Source organism: Gopherus evgoodei, unplaced genomic scaffold (assembly GCF_007399415.2).
Source record: "Gopherus evgoodei ecotype Sinaloan lineage unplaced genomic scaffold, rGopEvg1_v1.p scaffold_343_arrow_ctg1, whole genome shotgun sequence".
In the NCBI taxonomy this organism is placed as follows: Eukaryota; Metazoa; Chordata; order Testudines; family Testudinidae; genus Gopherus; species Gopherus evgoodei.
Genome location: NW_022060009.1, coordinates 1 through 24,489, shown reverse-complemented (window position 1 = coordinate 24,489; position 24,489 = coordinate 1). Strand labels below are relative to the sequence as shown.

The 24,489-nt window shown below is 64.6% G+C and overlaps 2 protein-coding genes and 1 long non-coding RNA gene across 7 annotated transcripts; 1 reads left to right on the top strand and 2 right to left on the bottom strand.

Moving 5' to 3' along the window:
• The first annotated feature begins 7,111 nt into the window (after nt 1-7,111).
• Nucleotides 7,112-12,061, top strand: LOC115641271. Its single transcript, XR_003998050.1, has 3 exons — nt 7,112-7,123; nt 11,584-11,614; nt 11,960-12,061. It is a non-coding gene; the product is annotated as an uncharacterized LOC115641271 (long non-coding RNA).
• On the bottom strand, nt 7,224-14,767 carry LOC115641270 (calcium-binding protein 5-like). Of its 5 annotated transcripts, none has more exons than XM_030544316.1 (4): nt 13,721-14,767; nt 12,288-12,384; nt 10,502-10,649; nt 7,224-7,437 (listed from the first exon to the last, which is right to left on the bottom strand). In XM_030544316.1, exons 2-4 carry the CDS (start codon nt 12,348-12,350, stop codon nt 7,412-7,414), a joined length of 237 nt encoding a protein of 78 aa, XP_030400176.1. In that variant the 5' UTR covers nt 12,351-12,384; nt 13,721-14,767; the 3' UTR covers nt 7,224-7,411. The 5 variants fall into 5 exon arrangements, with proteins under 5 accessions (XP_030400176.1, XP_030400173.1, XP_030400174.1 ...); XM_030544313.1 differs by having other exon boundaries at nt 12,288-12,539; nt 13,721-14,765; XM_030544314.1 differs by having other exon boundaries at nt 12,288-12,410; nt 13,721-14,765.
• A 1,013-nt stretch (nt 14,768-15,780) lies between these two features.
• Nucleotides 15,781-24,473, bottom strand: LOC115641269 (protein ADP-ribosylarginine hydrolase-like). Its single transcript, XM_030544311.1, has 7 exons — nt 22,515-24,473; nt 22,008-22,106; nt 21,595-21,700; nt 21,149-21,228; nt 17,632-17,815; nt 16,910-17,124; nt 15,781-16,208 (listed from the first exon to the last, which is right to left on the bottom strand). The coding sequence occupies exons 1-7, from the start codon at nt 22,705-22,707 to the stop codon at nt 16,045-16,047; spliced, it is 1,041 nt and encodes a 346-aa protein (XP_030400171.1). The 5' UTR covers nt 22,708-24,473; the 3' UTR covers nt 15,781-16,044.
• Nucleotides 24,474-24,489: the final 16 nt, after the last annotated feature.

Below are 24,489 nucleotides of genomic sequence, written 5' to 3'. Positions count from 1 at the left end.
TGGGCTGGCAGGGGCTGCGGGTCGGGAGTGAGGGGCACCGGCAGGGCTGGGCTGGCAGGGGCTGCAGGTCAGGAGTGACGGGCACCAGCAGACCTGATGGGGGCCTGGGCTGGCAGGGGCTGCGGGTTGGGAGTGAGGGGCACCGGCAGAGCTGGGGGGGCAGGTGGCTGCAGGTATGTCCATCTCCCTGCAGTGCCACAGACATACGGGCCCCCCACGTCCCCGATCTCAGCCTTCCAGCCCTCAGCCCCAGGACACCCAGGTGCTGGAGCAATCCCAGGGCGCCGGGGGGATTATCTGGCTCGGCTGCTCGTTTCATTTAAAGATATTTCCAGATTAAAAACTCTCAGGATTGGAGCTGAAGCCGCAATTTAATCTCAGCCCCTAATGACAGACAGCTGTGCCTGGGGAGGATTTGAGGACGGGCTGCCAGGACCCCCATGCTGGTGCCCCTCACTCCCGACCCACAGACCCTGCTAGCCCAGCCCTGCCCCCCACAGCTCTGCTGGTGCCCCTCAGTCCCGACCCACAGACCCTGCTAACCCAGCCCTGCCCCCCCCAACTCTGCCCATGCCCCTCACTCCCAACCTGCAGCCCCCTGCTAGCCCAGCCCTGCCCCCACCAGCTCTGCCGGTGCCCCTTACTCTGGACCTGCAGCCCCTGCCAGCCCAGCCCTGCCCCCCCCCGCTCTGCCAGTGCCCCTCACTCCTGACCCGCAGCCCCTGCCAGCCCAGCCCTGCCCCACCCAGCTCTGCCGGTGCCCCTCACTCCCGCCCCGCAGCCCCTGCCAGCCCAGCCCTGCCCCACCCAGCTCTGCCGGTGCCCCTCACTCCCGACCCGCAGCCCCTGCCAGCCCAGCCCTGCCCCCCTTAGCTCTGCCGGTGCCCCTCACTCCGGACCCGCAGCCCCTGCCAGCCCAGCCCCCCCAACTCTGCCCATGCCCCTCACTCCCAGCCCACAGCCCCCTGCTAGCCCAGCCCTGCCCCCCCCCCCCACAGCCCTGCCGGTGCCCCTCCTGACCCACAGCCCCTGCTAGCCCAGCCCTGCCCCCCCAGCTCTGCCAGTGCCCCTCACTCCCGACCCACAGCCCCCGACCCACAGCCTGGAGGAGTGGGGGCAGGGCCTGAAGTGCTTACGCACTCAGGTCCATGTCTTCCGCGTCCAGGCCCTGCAGAGGCTCCTGTTTGGTGCGGGTAGTCCGGCGTGGAGCGTATTGGCGCAGACCTTCCTCCGCCGCTTCCGAGGGCTCCGATACGACCGGCAGCTCTTTTACCTCCATCCGAGAGGTCTTCCGCGAGACCTCTCTGGGCTGCCGGTCTTCTACCAGGACCTCCTCCGGACCTGGACCAGGACCTCCTCCGGACCTGGAAGCTCTTTTCAAGGACCAGGTCCGTGGCGGCCACCGTGGGGGTTGACCTCCTCGCGGAGCCCCTGCTACACAATCCCCAGCTTCGTGTGCAGGTGGCGGAGTCCCCCGCGGTGCGCCAGAGGCTGGTCTCGGCGGGAGTCACCAGGGTCGGAGACCTCCTGGACTACGACCAGGGCGACTGGCTGGATCCCCTGACGCTCGCTCAGCGCATGGGGCTCTCCAGACCTCGTACTCCCCAGCGCGTACTTCAGGAGGTGAAGGCTGCTTTACTGCCCGCTGCTAGGGCTTACCTCGACCGGGTCCTGCGAGAGGGCACTCCCCGCCCACCCTCCACCCCAGGCCCCGTGGACATTTTTATCGGGCCCCTGCCCCTTGGACCCAATCGGCCCCCTCAGCCTTTGACTGCCGGCCGGCTGCATGATCTGCAGCTGGTTCTGTTCCAGACCGCGCCACGGAAACATCTGTACACGCTCGTGCTCCACACCCTTCACTACCTCACCCTCGCATCCCGCCCCGATACCAAATGGCGGGACCTCCTGCCGCCTCTCGAGGGTGAGGAGCCCCGGTGGGCCAGCTTGTACTCTGCCCTGGTCCCGAGGCCTGCCGGGGATATCAGTTGGCGGCTCCTTCACGGAGCCGTGAGCACGGGCGTGTACTTGGCGCGGTTCACGTCTGTCCCTAGCACCTGCCCTTTCTGTGGGGAGAAGGAGACCTTGGCGCACGTTTATTTGGAGTGCGCCAGGTTGCAGCCCCTGTTCCGGCTCCTCATGAATATTTTCTTGCGTTTTTGGTTGCACTTTTCCCCTCACCTTTTTATCTACACGCTCCCCATCCGTGGCCCCACAAAGTCGCGGGATCTCCTTCTCAACCTCCTTTTGGCCCTGGCCAAACTGGCCATCTACAACACCAGGGAGAGGAGGTTGGCCGACGGGATTTCCTGCGACTGTAGGGCCTATTTCCGTTCCTCCGTCTGCTCACGCATCTGGGCAGAGTTCCTATGGGCGGCGTCCACTGGCTCCCTTGACGTCTTCGAGGAGCAGTGGGCGTTGTCCGGGGTTCTCTGCTCGGTGTCCCCATCGGGTTCCCTTCGTTTAGCCCTATGACCTCACTCCCAATCCTGTTTTTTCATTAGTTGTCCCCCGTAATTACTTGGTGTTCCAGACCTGTGGGTCCTCCCCTTAGGCTTGGGGGAAGCCCTTTAGAAGTGGGCGGGCTTTGCCCGCTGTGACGAACTGGGAAAGTTCCTAACGTTTTCTCTGAATACTGTGTTGGTGCCTCAGTGTCCCCATGGCAGTTCTTAAGTATCTGGCAGAGCAAAGGGCCAGTGCACCTAAATGCCTGACCCTCTGTCTCCTAGCAACTGATGGCCTGGGCCTTTCCCCTGCAAAGGTGCCAGCTGAAGGTGTTGGAGACAAAGGGATCAGGTGACCTCCTGGCCCGGGAAAGGGGCTGAGCAGAGAGGAGGGGCTGGGAGGGATTGTTAGTCTGGAGCTGGCTGGGGTCAAGGGTGGAGGGCAGACCTGGGGGTCTGGCTCACTGACCCCCAGAATGGACCCGGCCGAGGGGTCCGGTTCGCTGTACCTACAAGCTCTGTTTTAGACCCTGTTCCTGTCATCGAATAAACCTCTGTTTTACTGGCTGGCTGAGAGTCACGTCTGACTGCAAAGTGGGGGTGCAGGACCCGGTGGCTTCCCCAGGACCCCGCTGGGGCGGGCTCGCTGTGGGAAGCTCATGGAGGGGCAGAGGATGCTGAATGCTCCAAAGAGAGACCCAGGAGGTGAAGCCGTGTGAGCTTCTTGCCCTGAACAAGTCTGCTCCAAGGGAGAGGAGGCTCCCCAAAGTCCTGACTGGCTTGGTGGGGAGCAGTTCCAGAGCATCGCCCGGGGACTCCGTGACAACTGGTGGCAGCAGTGGGATGTACTGCACCCCGTGAATGGTGCTGCTTGCAGTAAGTGACTGGGGAGCAGTAAAACAAAGGGGGGATAATGAGGACCAGGCATGCTGAAGGCTCAGAGTGGGACAGTTTCAGGGGGCAGTTAACCTCTGGGAGTGTGTGACCAGCGAGAAGGACTGTTGGAGTAACGGGGTCCCCCTGAGGACTGCAGGGAGCAGTCTCAGGGGCGGAGGAGCTTGCCGCTCGACCCTGGGAGAGAGAAGGATTTTGCAGTAGCAGGGTTCCCCTGGGGATTGCAGGAGCAGTCCCAGGGGCGGAGGAGTCTGCAGCTCGACCCTGGCAAAGAGGTGGTGATCACGAGGAGGGCTGGCACACCAGGGGTTCTTCCTGGAAACCATGGGGGAGCCAAGAGCACACAGGCCTGTGAGTCCAGAGCCACTTGGGAACGGTGAAGTGAAGGCCTATCACCATCTCCTTGAGAAGGACATTGTGATCCTGTGCACACAGAGAGGGTTACGCATGGGGAAATTCACCAAGGCACAGTTAATCGTGCAGTTGAAGGAGAAGCACCGCTCTGAGGAGCAGATTCCTGGCCCAGATGGGGCTACAAGAGGATCTGAGAGCAGCTGGAGCATGAGCCAGGCATCCCCGGAAGTCTGGTCCCCAATCAGACGAGGGTCTTCACGATTGGGTTCCCCATCAGGAGATTGGAGACGGATGGGATGGGAGCAGAGCCCGAGAGAGCGAGAGGACCGTGAGAGAGAGCAAGAGCCCGAGGAAAAGCTGCAGGAGAAGCAGCAGCAGCGTGGACTGGTGATGGTGGAGCAGAGAGACATAGGGGGCTGCCCAGGGGTCAGTGGGGAAACACGCCTGCAGGGGCAAGACCCTGGGACAGAGAGAACTGTGGTGGTGCAGCCCCAGATGCTGAGGGACTGTGGGACCTGGGTGAAGTTCCCTGGGGTGAAGCCCCTCGCCCTGCCTATGGCCCAGATCCCTGTGCAGACCCAGGAGGGGTCGGGCTGGCTGGTGGTTGGGGTTCTCCAGGATATCGGCTGGGAGGCCCTGTTGGGGGGTGACTGTCTCCCCATGGGACAGGATCCAGGCCCCGCTCCTGCAACGGCCGAGGGTTTGAATTCAAATCCAGGGAACCAATTGGCTAGGATGGAAATGGTCAGTGAAAATGCAAATAACCTGGCTGGCAGTGGGGAGGGGCTGCTGGGCTCAGGATACCTGCCTACCTGTAACCAGCCCCCTGGGGCTGAGTGGGAGGGAGAGATGCTCCCTGCCCCCCTGCACACCGGAGAGGGGGCTCACACTGGCTCTGATGCTGTGACCAGAGCAGAGAGCTCGCTGCCTGGCCCCACTGGGACAGCAAGGACAGTGCTGAGCACGGGGGGAGCTGAGACCCCAGCTGAGTGGGGGGACACCCAGGCAGGGCAGGTCAGCTGCCAAACAGGTTTGCCTGGTCCAGACGTGCTGCTGGGAAGTGATTGCACAGCAGGGAGGGAGCTACCAGGGACAGGGCTCAGGGGGGCTGTGACCCCAGGCCCAGCCAGCGAGAGGGAGCAGGTCCCACTCCCTGCCCCAGCCGCTGAATCCCAGACTGAGCTGCAGAGGGATCCCTCCTTGGAGAAGCTGAGGGAACTTGCTGGCCACAGCGCTGCAAACTCCCTTGGGGAAGGCTGCAGGGACAGAGTCCTGCAGGAGGAGGGATTCCTGTACCGGGAATGGGCTCCCCAAGGGGAAATAGAACTGGGGGGAATCGGGAGGCAGCTGGTGATGCCCCAGGAATCCACAGGGTTCTTCCCATTTGAGCTGCTGGATGGGAGGAGAGTGAGGGGACCCCTGAACCTGAAGAGGGAGGATTGGATGGAGAAGGGGGAAGACCCCCTGGGGGATCTCTTCCCTGAGGTGGGAGCCAATCTCCCCATCAGGTGTTCCCCGTTCAGAGTCACTGGGAAAGCAGCCCAGAACCTGGAGAGAGAGGTCAGGGACATGCTGGCTTTAGATGGGATCCAGCCATTTTACAGCCCATGGGCCTCACCCGTGGGGCTGATCCCCAAGGGAGACAGGATGATCTGGTTTTATGGGGGCTATCAGAAGCTTAAAGCCATCACAGCGTCCGATGCCGACCCCATGCCTAGGCCTGGGGAGATTCTAGACAAGCTGAGAGGGATGGAGAACTTGGCCCTGGCAGACACTGATAACATGTGCATCCTTAGCCAGACCTGGGAGGAACAGGTGTCCCAGGTGAAGAGGGGGCTGGGCTGCCTCAAGGAGGTGGGACTGATGGTAAAAGCTGGGAAGTGCAAGGGGGGACGGCAGGGGTGTTGTGTCTGGGCCACAAAGTGGGAAGCGGCTGCCCAAGCCCAGAACTGGCCAAGGCCAAGATGGGGGCTCTTAACCAAGGGAGCCCGAATCACAGACCAGAGTGCTGGGAAAAGACCCAATCCCAGCTTGAAGCCCAGGGGTACTGGGGTGGCAAAGGGCGTGGGCTGCATAAAACTTCCCACATGCGGCCTGCAAGTGCCATCAAGCACACCCGACCTAAGGGAGGGCGTGAGACTGGACTGTCCTGGTGTAACTCACACCAAGGGATGGGAGAGATGCTGGGGCATCCATGGGAACGTTGGTGGGTTCGAACTTCCCCACGTCACTGGCTGAAGTGACCTCGCTCAGTTCGGTCTCGAAGGGGGGAGAGATGTGACGAACTGGGAATGTTCTTAATGTTTTCTCTGAATACTGTGTTGGTGCCTCAGTGTCCCCATGTCAGTTCTTAAGTTCTGGCAGAGCAAAGGGCCAGTGCACCTAAATGCCTGACACTCTGTCTCCTAGCAACTGATGGCCTGGGCCCCTCCTCTGCAAAGGTGCCAGCTGAAGGTGTTGGAGACAAAGGGATCAGGTGACCTCCTGGCCCGGGAAAGGAGCTGAGCAGAGAGGAGGGGCTGGGAGGAGTTGTTAGTCTGGAGCTGGCTGGGGTTAAGGGTGGAGGGCAGACCTGGGGGTCTGGCTCACTGCCCCCCAGAATGGACCCAGCCGAGGGGTCCGGTTCGCTGTACCTACAAGCTCTGTGTTAGACCCTGTTCCTGTCATCGAATAAACCTCTGTGTTACTGGCTGGCTGAGAGTCACGTCTGACTGCAAAGTGGGGGTGCAGGACCCGGTGGCCCCCCCAGGACCCCGCCTGGGTGGACTCGCTGTGGGAAGCGCACGGAGGGGCAGAGGATGCTGAATGCTCCAAGGAGAGACCCAGGAGGTGAAGCCGTGTGAGCTTCTTGCCCTGAACAAGTCTGCTCCAAGGGAGAGGAGGCTCCCAGAGTCCTGCCTGGCTTGGTGGGGAGCAGCTCCAGAGCATCGCCCGGGGACTCCGTGACACCCGCCCATCCCCGCTGGATGCCAATAGGACCCACAGCCCCCTGCTAGCCCAGCCCTGCTGGTGCCCCTCACTCCCAACCCACAGCCCCTGCCCCCCCAGCCCTGCCCCCCCCGAGCTCTGCCAGTGCCCCTCACTCCCAACCTGCAGCCAGCCCAGCTCCGAGCTCCCCACCAGCTCTGCCGGTGCCCCTCACTCCCGACCCATAGCCCTTGCCAGCCCAGCCCAGCCATGCTAAGCTGGTTATTCCCATCCATATGTTGTCCCCGCGGGCTGTGATTATCGTCTCTAAGCCCTTTGCTCTGCACTCGGCTTGGCCTGCCCCGGCCCCGCTGCAGGGTTGTAACTGTGATCCCCTGGCCAAGAAAGCCTCCCTCGAATGCCTGGGTTCAGCACATGGCTTTTATTGCACACAAGGGCTGTGTGTCTGCGACGGAGGGGCCTGGCGAGGAGAGCTGGGGGGACGGCAGGATCCAGAGAAACATGGGGTGGGGGACAGGAAGGGAAGGGCTGTGGGGAGTGGAGGGGGAGGTGTGTGAGCGCTGGGGGGGGGGCTGGAGGTCTGGGGGACAGGGAGTGGGGGAGGCTGTGGGAGGGGTCTGGGGGCGAGGAGGCCGGGGAAGGCATGGGGGGCTCTGGGGGTAGCTGGCAGGGAGGTGAGGGGAGCTGGAGGCTGCAATTTGGGGGTCAGTCGTGGTGTCTTGACAGTGTTGGGCTCAACCCCCTGTCCAAGGTCAGTCTTTGATCTCGGGGGGGGGGGCGGGGCTCAGCCCCTCTCAGCGTGACATCATCTTCACAAACTCTGCAGGGGAAAGGCCCCCATTAGTACTGATGCCTGGTGGAGAGGGGAATCCCAACCCCACAGAGCCACCCCACCAGGAAGCCCTGTGCCACTCATGCCAAGCGTCCCTTACCCACAATCCCCTCTGAGAGCTGACAGGCCACGGCCCTCCAACACCAGCCTACAATGCCTTGCCAGGGCCATGGGGCCTGACCCGTATGGGCGCCGGCCGAGCGGGGCGTTACGCACAATCCGCCAGGGCCATGGGGCCTGACCCATGTGGGCGCTGGCCGAGCGGTGAATTACCCACAATCCCTTATCGGGGTCATGGGGCCTGACCCGTGTGGGCTCTGGCCGAGCGGGGCGTTACCAACAATCCCCCAGGACCATGGGGCCTGACCCATGTGGGTGCTGGCTGAGCGGGACATTACCCACAGTCCCCTGCCAGGGCCATGGGGCCTGACCCGTGTGGGCTCTGGCTGAGCAGGGCGTTACCCACAGTCCCCCAGGGCCACGGGGCCTGACCCGTGTGGGCTCTGGACAAATGGGGCGTTACCCACAATCCCTTGCCAGGGCCACGGGTCCTGACCCGTGTGGGCTCTGGCTGAGCGGGGCGTTACCCACAATCCCTTGCCAGGGCCATGGGGCCTGACCCGTGTGGTCTCTGGCTGAGCGGGGTGTTACTCACAATCCCCCAGGGCCACGGGGCCTGACCCGTGTGGGCTCTGGCTGAGCGGGGCGTTACCCACAATCCCCCAGGGCCACGGGGCCTGACCCGTGTGGGCTCTGGCTGAGTGGGGCGTTACCCACAATCCCTTGCCAGGGCCACGGGGCCTGACCCGTGTGGGCTCTGGCTGAGCGGGGCGTTACCCACAATCCCTTGCCAGGGCCATGGGGCCTGACCCGTGTGGGCTCTGGCTGAGCGGGGCGTTACCCACAATCCCTTGCCAGGGCCACGGGGCCTGACCCGTGTGGGCTCTGGCTGAGCGGGGCGTTACCCACAATCCCCCAGGGCCACGGGGCCTGACCCGTGTGGGCTCTGGCTGAGCGGGGCGTTACCCACAATCCCCCAGGGCCACGGGGCCTGACCCGTGTGGGCTCTGGCTGAGCGGGGCGTTACCCACAATCCCTCAGGACCACGGGGCCTGACCCGTGTGGGCTCTGGCTGAGCGGGGTGTTACCCACAATCCCCCAGGACCACGGGGCCTGACCCGTGTGGGCTCTGGCTGAGTGGGGTGTTACCCACAATCCCTTGCCAGGGCCACGGGGCCTGACCCGTGTGAGCTCTGGCTGAGCGGGGCGTTACCCACAATCCCTTGCCAGGGCCATGGGGCCTGACCCGTGTGGGCTCTGGACAAATGGGGGGTTACCCACAATCCCCCAGGGCCACGGGGCCTGACCCGTGTGAGCTCTGGCTGAGCGGGGTGTTACTCACAATCCCTTGCCAGGGCCACGGGGCCTGACCCGTGTGGGCTCTGGCCGAGCGGGGCGTTACCCACAATCCCCCAGGGCCACGGGGCCTGACCCGTGTGGGCTCTGGCTGAGCGGGGCGTTACCCACAATCCCCCAGGGCCACGGGGCCTGACCCGTGTGGGCTCTGGCTGAGCGGGGTGTTACCCACAATCCCCCAGGGCCACGGGGCCTGACCTGTGTGAGCTCTGGCTGAGCGGGGCGTTACCCACAATCCCCCAGGGCCATGGGGCCTGACCCGTGTGGGCTCTGGACAAATGGGGCGTTACCCACAATCCCCCAGGGCCATGGGGCCTGACCCGTGTGGGCTCTGGACAAATGGGGCGTTACCCACAATCCCTTGCCAGGGCCACGGGTCCTGACCCGTGTGGGCTCTGGCCGAGCGGGGCGTTACCCACAATCCCTTGCCAGGGCCATGGGGCCTGACCCGTGTGGGTGCTGGACAAATGGGGGGTTTACCCACAATCCCCCAGGGCCACTGGGGGCCTGACCGGTGTGGGCGCTGGCTGAGCGGGCGTTACCCACAATCCCTTGCCAGGGCCACGGGGCCTGACCCGTGTGGGCTCTGGCCGAGCGGGGCGTTACCCACAATCCCTTGCCAGGGCCATGGGGCCTGACCCGTGTGGGCGCTGGACAAATGCTGGTTTACCCACAATCCCCCAGGGCCACGGGTCCTGACCCGTGTGGGCTCTGGCTGAGCGGGGCGTTACCCACAATCCCTTGCCAGGGCCACGGGGCCTGACCCGTGTGGGCTCTGGCTGAGCGGGGCGTTACCCACAATCCCTTGCCAGGACCATGGGGCCTGACCCGTGTGGGCTCTGGCTGAGCGGGGCGTTACCCACAATCCCCCAGGGCCATGGGGCCTGACCCGTGTGGGTGCTGGACAAATGGGGGGTTACCCACAATCCCCCAGGGCCATGGGGCCTGACCGGTGTGGGCGCTGGCTGAGCGGGGCGTTACCCACAATCCCTTGCCAGGGCCACGGGTCCTGACCCGTGTGGGCTCTGGCCGAGCGGGGCGTTACCCACAATCCCTTGCCAGGGCCATGGGGCCTGACCCGTGTGGGCGCTGGACAAATGCTGGTTTACCCACAATCCCCCAGGGCCACGGGGCCTGACCCGTGTGGGCTCTGGCTGAGCGGGGCGTTACCCACAATCCCTTGCCAGGGCCACGGGGCCTGACCCGTGTGGGCTCTGGCTGAGCGGGGCGTTACCCACAATCCCTTGCCAGGGCCACGGGGCCTGACCCGTGTGGGCTCCGGCCGAGCGGGGCATTACCCACTATCCCCCAGGGCCACGGGGCCTGACCCGTTGGGCGCTGGCTGAGCAGGGCGTTACCCACAATCCCCCAGGGCCACGGGGCCTGACCCGTGTGGGCTCTGGCCGAGCGGGGCGTTACCCACAATCCCTTGCCAGGGCCATGGGGCCTGACCCGTGTGGGCTCTGGCCGAGCGGGGCGTTACCCACAATCCCTTGCCAGGGCCATGGGGCCTGACCCGTGTGGGTGCTGGACAAATGGGGGGTTACCCACAATCCCCCAGGGCCATGGGGCCTGACCCGTGTGGGCGCTGGCTGAGCGGGGCGTTACCCACAATCCCCCAGGGCGCCCCACGCACCCTCGAAGTCGACGGTCCCATCCCCGTTGATGTCGGCCTCCTTGACCACGTCGCTGATCTCGCGGGGGGTGAGTCGCTCACCCATGAGGCGCTGCATGGCCAGCTGCAGCTCGTCCAGTGTGATCTCCCCGTCCCCGTTGGCGTCAAACTGCGAGGGGGCGGGCGTCAGGACTCCTGGGTTCGCTCCCAGCCCTGGGAGGGGGGTCAGAGCCAGGGGCTGGGAGCCTGGACGCCTGGGTTCTCTCCCGGCTCTGGGAGGGGAGTGGGGGCTGGTGGTTAGAGCGGGGGGGCTGGGAGCCAGGACTCCTGGGTTCTCTCCTGGTTCTGGGAGGGAGGTTAGAGCAGGGGTGGGTGCTGGGAGCCAGGACTCCTGGGTTCTCTCCAGGCCCTGTGAGGGGAGTGAGAGCTGGAGGGTTAGAGCAGGGGGGCTGGGAGCCAGGACTCCTGGGTTCTCTCCCGGCTCTGGGAGGGGAGTGAGGGCTGGTGGTTAGAGCAGGGGGGGCTGGGAGCCAGGACTCCTGGGTTCTCTCCTGGTTCTGGGAGGGGAGTGGGGGCTGGTGGGTTAGAGCAGGGGGGCCTGAGAGCCAGGACTCCTGGGTTCTCTCCCTGGTTCTGCCAGGGGAGCGGGAGCTGGGCACCAGGACGCCTGGATTCTCTCCCCAGCTCTGGGACGGGAGTCGGGGCTGGTGGTTAGAGCGGGTGGGCTGGGAGCCAGGACTCCTGGGTTCTCTGCCCGGCTCTGGGAGGGGAGTGGGGCCTGGTGGGTTAGAGCAGGGTGGGGGCTAGGAGCCAGGACTCCTGGGTTCTCTCCCAGCTCTGGGAGGGGAGTCAGGGCTGGTGGTTAGAGCGAGGGGGCTGGGAGCCAGGACTCCTGGGTTCTCTTCCTGGGGCTGGGAGGGGAGTGGGGCCTGGTGGGTCAGAGCAGGGTGAGGGCTGGGAGCCAGGACTCCTGGGTTCTCTTCCTGGGGCTGGGAGGGGAGTGGGGGCTGGTGGGTTAGAGCAGGGGCGCTGGGAGCCCGGACGCCTGGGTTCTCTCCCCTGCAGGACGGCACTGGGTCCCTGAGTGTGTCTCTTTATTCCAGCACCGGGAGCTGGGAGCAGATGAAATCGAAGGTGAGAAGCCCGTGGGAGAGGAGTGGGATCTAATGATTAAAGCAGGGAAGGAGGGGTGGGGCTGGGAGCCCGGACACCTGGGTTCTCACGGCAGCCCAAAGGGGAAAGGGGCCTCGCAGGTTGGTGCAGGAGCCCCCAGTGCCAGCCCCACCCCCAGGAGGGCTGTGGGGGAACACGGGTGTTGCAGGCATCCCAGGACTCCTGGGTTCTGCCCCCGGCTCAGGGAGGGGTCCCAGCACTCCTGGGTCCTGGGTTGCGGCAGGGAGGGGGCCCAGCAGTCCTGGGTTCCCCCCAGAGGGTGCTCAGCCCGGGGAGGGTGCTCAGCCCGGCTGGTTCCCCTGGCAGAGCTACGCGAGGCCTTCTTGGAGTTCGACAGGGACAAGGACGGGCTGATCGGCTGCAAGGACCTGGCTCCCAGCCTCTCTGCTCTAACCACCAGCCCCCACTCCCCTCCCAGAGCCTGGAGAGAACCCAGGAGTCCTGGCTTCCGGCCCCCCTGCTCTAACCCACCAGCCCCCACTCCCCTCCCAGAGCCGGGAGAGAACCCAGAAGTCCTGGCTTCCAGACCCCCTGCTCTGACCCACCAGCCCCCACTCCCCTCCCAGAGCTGGGGAGAGAATCCAGGCGTCCTGGTGCCCAGCTCCCGCTCCCCTGGCAGAACCAGGCATCTCACCCCATGCTTCTCGGCGATGCCCTTGCGCAGGAAGATGCAGGCGGGCCCCAGGGCGTTCTGCATGGTGCCAGCTGCTTCCCGGGAACCGGAGCTGTGGCTGGAGGAGGAGGCAGCTGTGCCAGGCTGGGTGGGGGGGTTTATAGTCACTACCACGCCAGGGGATTATCCTCACCCCCGCAACCTATCGCCATCCCGAACAGGGCAGCTGCTGGATAAATCCACCCGGCCAACATCTGCTGGCTGGTACAGGGGCTGGGAGCCCAGATGCCTGGGTTCACTCCTGGCTCTGGGAGGGGACTGGGGCCTAGTGGGTTAGAGCAGGGGGGCTAGGAGCCAGGACTCCTGGGTTCTCTCCAGGCTCTGGGAGGGGAGTGGAGGCTGGTGATTAGAGCAGGGGGCACTGGGAGCCAGGACTCCTGGGTTCTCTCCAGGCTCTGGGAGGGGAGTGGGGGCTGGTGGTTAGAGCAGAGAGGCTGGGAGCCAGGACTCCTGGGTTCTCTCCTGGCTCTGGGAGGGGGGTGGGGCTGGTGGGTGAGAGCAGGGGGGCTGGGAGCCCGGACTCCTGGGTTCTCTCCCCAGCTCTGGGAGGGGAGTGGGGGCTGGTGGGTTAGAGCAGAGAGCCTGGGAGCCAGGACTCCTGGGTTCTCTCCCAGCTCTGGGAGGGGAGTGGAGGCTGGTGGTTAGAGCAGAGAGGCTGGGAGCCAGGATGCCGGTTCAGATGCAGAGGGCTCAGTGCCATGTTGCTGATTAGGGTCCTGGGTTCACATCCTGCTGGTGACCCCCAGGGGGTGCTCCCTGCAACTCAGCCCCTCTGCAGAGGCAGGGCAGGGGGTTTCATGGGGTGTCCCCTCTAAAGCTTTTAAGGTGGAAATTAGGGGTGCAGGAACCTTGGTTCCCAGAACCCCGTTGTGAGGGGAGGGCTATTCCCCCCCTCTCTGGGGCACCGAGCATATGGGCCTGGGGGTATTATGGGATGGCAAACTTCGCAGGGGGGACCATTCTGGGGTTCAATCCCAGTATGGGGGTGGGGCTGGGGTCTCTTATGGGATATCACTGGTGTCCGTTGCAGGAGATTCCCCCCATGGGGGAGATTAGCCCTTTCTGTAGGGCAAGGGCCCCTCTCTGCTGGGTGATATGGGATGGCCCCCCTGTGTTACAGTGGGAGTTGCGAGAGACCCCCGAGACCCCAGAAAACCCAGCTCAGCTCCTCCTCCATTGGGGGCTTCAGTCAGGGTTGGGGGCAGAATCCCTCTCTGCTTGCCCAGAGCTCCCTGAGATATAGGGACCTCCCTTATCCCGCCCCCCACTATTCTACCCTGTGGGACCCTGCTTTGGCAATTCCACCTTAAGAAAACTGCCCCCCCACCAGGCTCCCACTGCCTGATCCCGTCCCCCGAGTACAGCAAAGTGCTGCTAATGTGAATGCAGCTCACCCAGCGCAGCTTTTAATGCTGTAAGTTAGTGCAGCTTCCACCCCCGAACTCACACAGAGCTGAGCTGGCTGCAGGGTGCAGTGGAGACGGCGCCTTTTGGGGGCAGCTTGTCAGCGTGGAGAGTCAGTGGGGTAGCCAGCCTAGAGCAAGGGGGTGAGTGAAGCCCTTTGCTGCACGGAGCAGCCTGTTTTGTCTCTCCCTGCCACAGGGAGCTGCCTGCTTCTTCTCTCCTTGATTTGGGTTCTTGTGTGGTATCCCTGAGCCTCTCAGCAGGAGTCTTGCTCTGGTTATCACACAGGGTGGGTGGGGCAAACGGGACAGGCTCAGCCCCGTGGCCCCAATTTGTCCTTTGGGGCGGTGCTCAGGCTGTCTCTTCACATCAGCCTGGTGGGAGGGCCCCGGTGCTGAGGTGGCTAGTCCCGAGGGAGAGCCCACTCCTCGGCTCCTAGGCTAATGGGTTTTCTGCCTGTCTCCATGGCAGGTGGCTTCTCCCAGGTTGCATGTGGACAATGGGGCAGAAGGACAAGGCGAGGAACCCAGGTGTCTGGTCCAGCTGACTGCCCAGCTGGGGGGCTCAGAGCGGGGGAGCAACTGAGGTTGGAGGGGCACGCTGGGGATTTTGGGGTGTGTGTGATGTAATGAGTGTAGTATATCTCACTGGAAGGTGGCAGGGCCAGGAAGAGTTAATTACCCCCCAGCCTGACCTGCCCCAGGGGTGAACCATAAGGCTGCTCAGGAAGGTCTGTCAATGAACCCAGCTGGGAAATGCAGCCGCACTGGCAGCGGCAGAAGGGGAGAGGGTTGCTCAGGGCCTGGGATGGCAGCAAACAAGGCCTGTCTATCGCTAGAGCGTTGAGTCAAAGAGCAAAACAGGAACAGGACCATTTAAAAAGACACTGGAGTGAAATAGTGTTATTGTCTGCGTGGCCCTTTGCAGCTGAACTGTTCAGTGGATAAATGCCCCTGGGCTAATTGCCAGGCTGGTTGGGAGAAGGAGAGTTCAGCCGATTATTTTCTCAGGCCCAAAGGCTGCTGGAAATGTCTAAAACCCTGGACACGATCCTGCTTCATCTCCGATCTGCTCTGGGTTTCAAGAGGGGGAAACCTTAAGCCACAAGGACTGAGATCCCCAGTCACTGACTGGAGCCCCCCGAATACGGACATTGGACTGGAACCTCTGGGCTGTTTCTGAACGGACTTTAGGCAACTACAAGCTCCTCTCTGCTGTGTCCGAAGCTCAGGAATGGAATTCAGGTCTGTCTGCAGGCTGAGCTTTGAACCTACTCTCTCTCTTTTCTTTTCTAATACATTTTAGCTTAGTTACTAAGCACTGGCTGTAGCGGGCACTTTGGGTCAGATGGAAGTTATCATTGGGCCTGGGTGTGTGGCTGACCCTTTGGGGCTGGAAGAACCTTTTCTTTAGATGGTGAGAGAAGATTTTCAGGAATCCTCAGCTGATCTGCCGGAGGCCTGAGGCTGGGCACTGGAAGGGAGCTGCAGGGTTTGGATTCGGAGGAACCAGGGAGGTAACACAGGGGCTGGTTGGGGCTGGCTGGTATTGGAAGATCCACCAGCGTTTGGGGTTTGGCTGCCCCGGTCTGTTTGCAGTTCACCCTGACTGAGTGACCTCAGCTGCCTTGCAGAGGCCAGTGACCAGGGCTGGGAGCAGCTGGGGGCAGAGCGAGCGGCTGCTGACAGGAACCGGTTTAATGGCTGATGGGGGCCAGTTGGGTGGGGCTGAGCAGAAAGCTGGGGGCTGCAGGCCTCTCTGGGGAGCCAGTAACAGGTTTGGGGGCACAGCCCTTGGAGCAGGGGGGCCTGGGTTTCCGTGGCTGATCCCCCACCAAGGGATTGTGGGGCAGGGCCAGGGGGGCCAGCGCAGCAGGCAGCTGGCGTGGGGGGTCATGGGGGGCCCTTCCCTGGCAGTCAGTGCTGGGATCAGTGGGGTGCTGGGGGTGCTGCACTGCAGGCAGCAGGATACCTGGGTTCTGGCCTCACCTATACCCCGGGGGATGCATGGGCCCTGGGCCCCCCGGAAATGACCGCCGCTGGCACGGGAAGGCAGGAGACAGGGGTTTATTGAGCAGGGTGGTGCCAGAAGCAGCCCGACGCTGACCTGGGAGACCCCTGGAGACAGGAGCCTGGTGACCTGGGTGCAGCAGTAGGAGGTGCTAGTGGGTGGGGGCCCATGAGGGGGCTGGGAATTTGCTGCCCTCCCCCATGTGTCTGGGGAATGGGGGACCCCCCAAATCCAGCCCTGGCCTGTGGTGGGGTGTCCGGGCAGTGCCGGGGGAGTGGCATGCTTGGGAGGGGGGTCCCCCTGCTCATAGGGCGCTCTCCCCCCAGGCCAGGGCGTGGATCCGGTCGGCGGCTGCCTCCATGCGGTGCCTGTACTCCAGGTGTCGGTGATTCCCCTCGGGAACCCCGGCCAGCCCGTGCGCCAGCCCCCAGCAGCACCCCGCAATGACACCCGTCGAGTCGCTGTCTCCTGCGGGGAGATTGGCACAGGTGAGACGAGGCCCCTCTGGGGCGGGGCACCCAGGGACCCCTCTGAAGTGGGGGCTGGGCACCCGGGGATCCTGCAATGGGGTGTTTGCCCCACACGAGCCCTGAGTGGGTCATTGTGGGTCACACGGGGCCAATTAACCTGCCCCACTGCAGCTGTGGAGGTTGGGGGGCTGGGCAGGGCCTGTGGCAGCTGGAGCCCAGCTGGGGGTGGGGGGCTTCTTGGGGCTGCAGTCCCTGGAGGGGACAGGGAGGTTGGCCAGGCAGGAGGATGAGATCGGGGGGTACCCTGGGCCCTGCCCTGGCTGGGAGAGTCTGGTCAGGTAGCCAAGGGGAGTGGAGGAGATTCTGGGGCCACGAGCTGTATGTACTGACATTGGGATGCGGCTGGCTCTGGGGCAGGCGTCCAGGGGCTGTGTATACCGGGCCAGGGATGTGCCTGGCTGTGGGGCAGGGTGCCAGGGGCTGTGTATACTGTGGCTGAGATGCAGCTGGCTCTGGGGTGAGACGCCAGGGGCTGTGTATACTGCGGCCGGGATGCGGTTGGCTCTCTGGCAGGATGCCTGGGGCCGTGTATACTGGCATTGGGGCCAAGATGCAGCTGGCACTGGGGTGGGGCACCAGGGGCTGTGTATCCTGGCATGAGGGCTGGGATGCGGCTGGCTCTGGGGCAGCCAGACTCACCTCCGTGGAACATGGCCCGGCTGCAGAGCTCATCCCAGCGGTCGCCAGCTCCCAGCAGCGCGTCGTAGGCGATCATGGGGGCGTCGTGTCCGCTGCGCCCCGCCCAGCCCTCCAGGCTGAAGGTCTGGTAGATCCCGTCCCGCTCTGCCGGGCCATAGGGGGAGGGGAACCGTGGGGGGCCGTGTCCTTTGGCCAGGCCCCGCTCAGCCAGGTACCTGCGGGGGCAGGGATGAGACCAGGCCGCTGAGCCCCCTGGCCTCATCCCTCTTTCCCATCCCCTGCCCTGTGCCTGGCACCCCTGCTCTGCCCCCCAGGGGTTCTGCGCCCCCTTTCCCATCCCCTGCCCTTCCCCTGGCACCTCTGCTCTGCCCCCTGAGGGTTCTGTGCCCCTTTCCCATCCCCCGCCCTGCACCTCGTACCCCAGCTCTGCCCCTCAGGGGTTCTGTGCCTCCTTTCCCATCCCCCGCCCTGTGTCTGGCACCCCTGCTCTGTCCCTCTGGGGGTTCTGTGTCCCCTTTCCCATCCCCCGCCCTGTGCCTGGCACCCCTGCTCTGTCCCTCGGGGGGTCTGATCCCCCTTTCCCATCCCCCGCCCTGTGCCAGGCACCCCAGCTCTGCCCCCCGGGGGGGTCTGAGACCCCCTCCTTTCCCACATACCACCCTGTGTCTGGCACCCCCAGCCTCGCCCGGGGCTCTGTCCCCCCTTCTGCCCCTCACACTCACCAGGCCCATTTCTGGGGGAAGTACCCCCAGGCGTCCAGGTTGGGCTGGGTGTCGACACCTGCGTCTTGCACATAGGTTTGGGCCAGGGGTAGCGTCTGCAGCAGGCCGGCCCCCCACTGCACCAGGGGTAGCCCCTGCACTGCATAGGCCGTGAACAGGGCTGAAGCCAGTGCCCCCAGGTACCCTGCAGCGGGACAAGTGCCCATCAGGGGCCCCGCACAGAGACCTTCCTTCCCCCCCAGGCCTGGGGGCAGAGCCACCGCTCAGACCAGGGCCCCCAGGTACCCTGCCGCGGGACAAGCGTCCGTCAGGGGCCCCGCACAGAGACCTTCCTTCCCCCCCAGGCCTGGGGACAGAGCCACCGCTCAGACCAGTGCCCCCAGGTACCCTGCCGCGGGACAAGCGTCCGTCAGGGGCCCCGCACAGAGACCTTCCTTCCCCCCCAGGCCTGGGGACAGAGCCACCGCTCAGACCAGTGCCCCCAGGTACCCTGCAGCGGGACAAGTGCCCATCAGGGGCCCCGCACAGAGACCCTCCTTCTCCCCCAGGTCTGGGGGCAGAGCCACCGCTCAGACCAGGGCCCCCAGGTACCCTGTCGCGGGACAAGTGTCCGTTAGGGGCCCCGCACAGAGACCCTCCTTCTCCCCCAGGCCTGGGGGCAGAGCCACCGCTCAGACCAGGGCCCCCAGGTACCCTGCCGCGGGACAAGCGTCCGTCAGGGGCCCCGCACAGAGACCCTCCTTCTCCCCCAGGCCTGGGGGCAGAGCCACCGCTCAGACCAGGGCCCCAGGTACCCTGCCACGGGACAAGTGTCCATTAGGGGCCCCGCACAGAGACCCTCCTTCTCCCCCAGGCCTGGGGGCAGAGCCACCGCTCAGACCAGGGCCCCCAGGTACCCTGCCACGGGACAAGTGTCCGTTAGGGGCCCCGCACAGAGACCCTCCTTCTCCCCCAGGCCTGGGGGCAGAGCCACCGCTCAGACCAGGGCCCCAGGTACCCTGCCACGGGACAAGCGTCCGTCAGGGGCCCTGCATGCAGACCCCTGTGACGAACTGGGAATGTTTAAAATGTTTTCTCTGAATACTGTGTTGGTGCCTCAGTGTCCCCTATGCAGTTCTTAAGTATCTAGGTGGTGGGATAAGGGTGTGTGATTGCTGAAGAGCAAAGGGCCAGTGCACCTAAATGCCTGGCACTCTGTCTCCTGGCAACTGATGGCCTGGGCCCCCCCTCTGCAAAGGTGCCAACTGAAGGTGTTGGAGACAAAGGGATCAGGTGATCTCCTGGCCCGGGAAAGGGGCTGAGCAGAGAGGAGGGGCTGGGAGGGGTTGTTAGTCTGGAGCTGGTTGGGGATGAGGAGTGAAGTGCAGATGTGGGGGTCTGGCTCACTGCCCCCCAGAATGGACCCGGCCGAGGGGTCCCGTTCTCTGTATCTACAAGCTCTGTTTTAGACCCTGTTCCTGTCATCGAATAACCCTCTGTGTTACTGGCTGGCTGAGAGTCACGTCTGACTGCAAAGTGGGGGTGCAGGACCCTCTGGCTTCCCCAGGACCCCGCTGGGGTGGACTCGCTGTGGGAAGCGCACGGAGGGGCAGAGGATGCTGAATGCTCCAAGGAGAGACCCAGGAGGTGAAGCCGTGTGAGCTTCTTGCCCTGAACAAGTCTGCTCCAAGGGAGAGGAGGCTCCCCAGAGTCCTGCCTGGCTTGGTGGGGAGCAGTTCCAGAGCATCGCCCGGTGACTCTGTGACAACCCCTTTCCCCCCAGTCCTGGGGGCAGAGCCACCGCTCAGACCAGGGCCCCCAGGTACCCTCCAGCAGGGCAAGCGTCTGTCAGGGGCCCTGCATGGAGACCCTGTCATGGAGTGTTGGTGAGTCTGGCCCTGCACCCCTCTTCCTGGGACCCCCAGTGACTCTCAGCCAGCCAGTAAAACAGAAGGTTTATTGGACAACAGGACTGCAGGTTACAGCAGAGCCTGGAGGCCCAACCAGGACCCCCCAGTCGAGTCCTTCTCAGGGTTCAGGGCACTTGGATCCCAGCACAGGATCCCCTGAATTCCCATCACCCAGCCCCAAACCGAAACTGAACTGCCCCTCGTCCAGCCGGCCGATTCCATTGTCCAGCTTCCTGGGCCAGGTGCTGACCCCCTCCCTCCTACCTGGCTCAGGTTACAGGCTGAGATCCTGTCCCTCCCCAAAGACACCCCCAGCTCTCCCCTCCCCACACAGACAGACCCTACTGCATCACAGACCCCTTTCCCCACAGACCTGGGGGCAGAGCCATGGCTCAAACCAGGGCCCCCCCAGTTCCCTGCAGCGGGCACAGCGTGGGGGGCTGGGACCTCCACAGCCCTCCCATAAACCCCTGTGATGTTGAGTGTGAGATAACAACACCTTGGAAGGTGGCAGGGCCAGGAAGAGTTAATTACCCCCCAGCCTGACCTGCCCCAGGGGAGAACCATAAGGCTGCTCAGGAAGGTCTGTCAATGAACCCAGCTGGGAAACGCAGCCGCACTGGCAGCGGCAGAAGGGGAGAGGGTTGCTCAGGGCCTGGGATGGCAGCAAACAAGGCCTGTCTATCGCTAGAGCGTTGAGTCAAAGAGCAAAACAGGAACAGGACCATTTAAAAAGACACTGGAGTGAAATAGTGTTATTGTCTGCGTGGCCCTTTGCAGCTGAACTGTGCAGTGGATAAATTCCCCTGGGCTAATTGCCAGGCTGGTTGGGAGAAGGAGAGTTCAGCCGATTGTTTTCTCAGGCCCAAAGGCTGCTGGAAATGTCTAAAACCCTGGACACGATCCTGCTTCATCTCCGATCTGCTTTGGGTTTCAAGAGGGGGAAACCTTAAGCCACAAGGATTGAGATCCCCAGTCACTGACTGGAGCCCCCCGAATACGGACATTGGACTGGAACCTCTGGGCTGTTTCTGAACGGACTTTAGGCAACTAGAAGCTCCTCTCTGCTGTGTCCGAAGCTCAGGAACGGAATTCAGGTCTGTCTGCAGGCTGAGCTTTGAACCTACTCTCTCTCTGTTCTTTTCTAATACATTTTAGCTTAGTTACTAAGCACTGGCTGTAGCGGGCACTTTGGGTCAGATGGAAGTTATCATTGGGCCTGGGTGTGTGGCTGACCCTTTGGGGCTGGAAGAACCTTTTCTTTAGATGGTGAGAGAAGATTTTCAGGAATCCTCAGCTGATCTGCCGGAGGCCTGAGGCTGGGCACTGGAAGGGAGCTGCGGGGTTTGGATTCGGAGGAACCAGGGAGGTAACACAGGGGCTGGTTGGGGCTGGCTGGTATTGGAAGATCCACCAGCGTTTGGGGTTTGGCTGCCCCGGTCTGTTTGCAGTTCACCCTGACTGAGTGACCTCAGCTGGCTCCCATGGCCAGCACTGTCACACCCCCCAATGGGAAATCGGAGGGATGCCCCCCCCCCCCCAGCCCCCTAGTCCCCTGCAAGGGGGAGGGGGATGCCAGGGTGGGAGTGTGGGACCGTTTTCCCCTCCAGCCCTCTGGTGCCCCCTACCTGTGGGGTGATGGTGCGTCATGCGCCCGCTCTCCACGCTGAGCCGGATCAGGGTCAGCAGCTCCGTGGGGCGTGGGTACCTGGGGGGGCACAGGGGCAGTGCAGGGTCATGCCCCCCAGCCAGGTGCCCCCCAACATCAGAAACCCCCAGCAACCCCCTGGGATGCACCTGCCAGACCCCCATGACCCAGAGCTCCCATCGTCCTGACACCCCCCACCTCTGCTCCCCTTCCCCAGGTGCCCCATAGCCACTGGGGTCCCTGATCCCACCTCTGCCCCCCTTCCCTGAGGTGCCCCATAGCCCCTGGGGTCCTACTCCCACCTTTGCCCCCCTTCCCTGGGGTGCCCCATAGCCACTGGGGAGCCCCATAACCCTGGGGAGCCCCACTCCCCCTTCACCCTCCTTCCCCAGGGTGTCCCATAGCCCCTGGGGCCCTGCCCCCGACCTGAGCCCGATGGCCATGGAGCGCATGGCGGCCCCGCAGCCGGTGGCACTGGGGTTGAAGGGGATCCGGTACCCGGCTGGCTCGCCCGGGCGCAGCTGGGATGTCCCTGGAGGGGGACAGGGTGGGGGTCACACGGACACCCTGCAGGGTCCCCAAAATAGCACCCCCGTCCCGGCCCTAGCCCTCCCACGCCCAGCCCAGGTATGCACAGACCACAATCCCCCATGTGTTCTGGGGACCCCCCCATACTCCCCCCATGTCACAGGTGTGGGGGCTGCTGGGCTGCAGGGGGCGTGTGGGGCAGCCGGGTGAGGCAGTGGAGGGGGCCCCAGAAGGCAGCTGGGGGTTGGTGGGCATGGGGGGGACCCAGTGCCCAGGAGGTGCCGGGCATGGGGTGTGCACCCCTTCCGTACCCAGGATGCTGGTGGGGCCGGGTTTCCTCCCCTCCATGTCACCCATCGCTGCCACGTAGCCTCGTGCCAGCTCCTGCAGCAATGGCTCCCCCTCCAGTCCTGGGGGGCAGAGAGAGAGGTCAGTCTGGGGCTTCCCCAGCCATCACAGAGACCCCCAGCCAGTCTCCTTCCCCCCCCGACACCCCAACTTCCTCAGCTGGCTCCCATGGGCAGCATTGTCACAGCTCCTTTTCTCTCCCCCTGCCAGGGTCTGTGCCCCTCATTCCCACCCCCCAGATCTGTGCCCCCCATTTCCTCCTCCTAGATCTCAGCCCCCCATTTCCTCCCCCAGATCTGTGCCCCCCATTTCCTCCCCCCTAGATCTGTGCCCTCTATTTCATCCCCCAGATCTGTTCCTCCCATTCCTTCCCCCCTAGATCTCAGCCCCCCATTCCCTCCCCCCACATCTGTTCCCCCTGGATCTTTGCTCCCCATTTCTTCCCCCCTCCCGATCTGTGCCCCCCTCACCGGTGGCCAGGGCCTCAGCGGTCGCCAGGTGCAGGACAGTGTCATCGCTGACAGGCCAGTCGGGGGGCACAGCCTGGATGCCTCCCAGCCCCCCGAGCTGGGCCAGCTCGGCATGGATCTGGGGGCCCGAGGGGCAGTACTCCCAGCGCTGGTTCCGGTAGCCCAGCGCGTCGCCTGCCCCGCTCAGCACCATAGCTGCCCGGTACGCTGCCCAGGGTGGGGCCCTGGAGGGAGATGGGGGGTCAGGGCTCCCAACACCCCCCACTGCTCCTCCCCCACATCTCAGTGCCGTGGGAGCCTGGTGTGCCACCCAGTGGGGGGGGGTCCTGGGGGGAGATGGGGGTCAAGGCTTCGGCCCCCTAAGTACCAATCCCCCACTCTCTCTCTCCCCCTCACCACTCAGCAGCATGGCTGCCCAGTATGCCGCCCTGTGGGGGGGCCCTGGGGGAGATGGGGGTCAAGGCTTCGGCCCCCTAAGTACCAATCCCCCACTCTCTCTCTCCCCCTCACCACTCAGCAGCATGGCTGCCCAGTATGCCGCCCGGTGGGGGGGCCCTGGGGGAGATGGGGGTCAAGGCTTCGGCCCCCTAAGTACCAATCCCCCACTCTCTCTCTCCCCCTCACCACTCAGCAGCATGGCTGCCCAGTATGCCGCCCGGTGGGGGGGCCCTGGGGGGAGATGGGGGTCAGGATTCCAGCCCCCTAAGTACCAATCCCTCACTCTCCCCCCCCCACTGCTCAGCACCATGACTGCCCAGTACGCTGCTCAGTGGGGGGGGTCTGGGGGGGCTAGGGGTCAGGGCTCCGGCCCCCCAAGTACCAATCACCACCCCTACTGCTCAGCGCCCTGCTGGCTGGGTAAAGGTGTGGGGGGGTCAGGACTACAGCCCCCCAAGTACCAGCCCCCCCGGCCGCTCAGCGCTCTGCTGGCTGGGTAAAGGTGGGGGGGGTCAGGGCTACAGCCCCCCAAGTACCAGCCCCGCCGGCCGCTCAGTGCCCTGCTGGCTGGGTAATGGTGTATGGGGGGTCAGGGCTACAGCCCCCCAAGTACCAGCCCCCCCGGCCGCTCAGCGCTCTGCTGGCTGGGTAAAGGTGGGGGGGGTCAGGGCTACAGCCCCCCAAGTACCAGCCCCCCCGGCCGCTCAGCGCCCTGCTGGCTGGGTAATGGTGTGGGGGGAGGTCAGGTCTGTCCCCCACAGTACCAGGCCCCCCCCGCCGCTCAGCGCCCTGCTGGCTGGGTAATGGTGTGTGGGGGGTCAGGGCTACAGCCCCCCAAGTACCAGCCCCCCCGGCCGCTCAGCACCCTGCTGGCTGGGTAATGGTGTGTGGGGGGTCAGGGCTACAGCCCCCCAAGTACCAGCCCCCCCGGCCGCTCAGCGCTCTGCTGGCTGGGTAAAGGTGGGGGGGGTCAGGGCTACAGCCCCCCAAGTACCAGCCCCCCCGGCCGCTCAGCACCCTGCTGGCTGGGTAATGGTGTGGGGGGAGGTCAGGTCTGTCCCCCACAGTACCAGGCCCCCCCCCCGCCGCTCAGCGCTCTGCTGGCTGGGTAATGGTGGGGGGGGAGGCCAAGTCCGGCCCCCCAAGTACCAGCCCCCCCGCCGTCGCTCAGCACCCTGCTGGCTGGGTAATGGTGTGGGGGGAGGTCAGGTCCGTCCCCCAAAGTACCAGGCCCCCCCGGCCGCTCAGCGCCCTGCTGGCTGGGTAATGGTGTGGGGGGGGGTCGGAGGTCCGGCCCCCCAAGTACCAGCCCCCCCCCCGCCGCTCAGCGCCCTGCTGGCTGGGTAATGGTGTGGGGGGAGGTCAGGTCCGTCCCCCAAAGTACCAGGCCCCCCCCGCCGCTCAGCGCCCTGGTGGCTGGGTAACAGTGTGGGGGGAGGCCAAGTCCGGCCCCCCAAGTACCAGCCCCCCCGGCCGCTCAGCGCCCTGCTGGCTGGGTAATGGTGTGGGGGGAGGTCAGGTCTGTCCCCCACAGTAC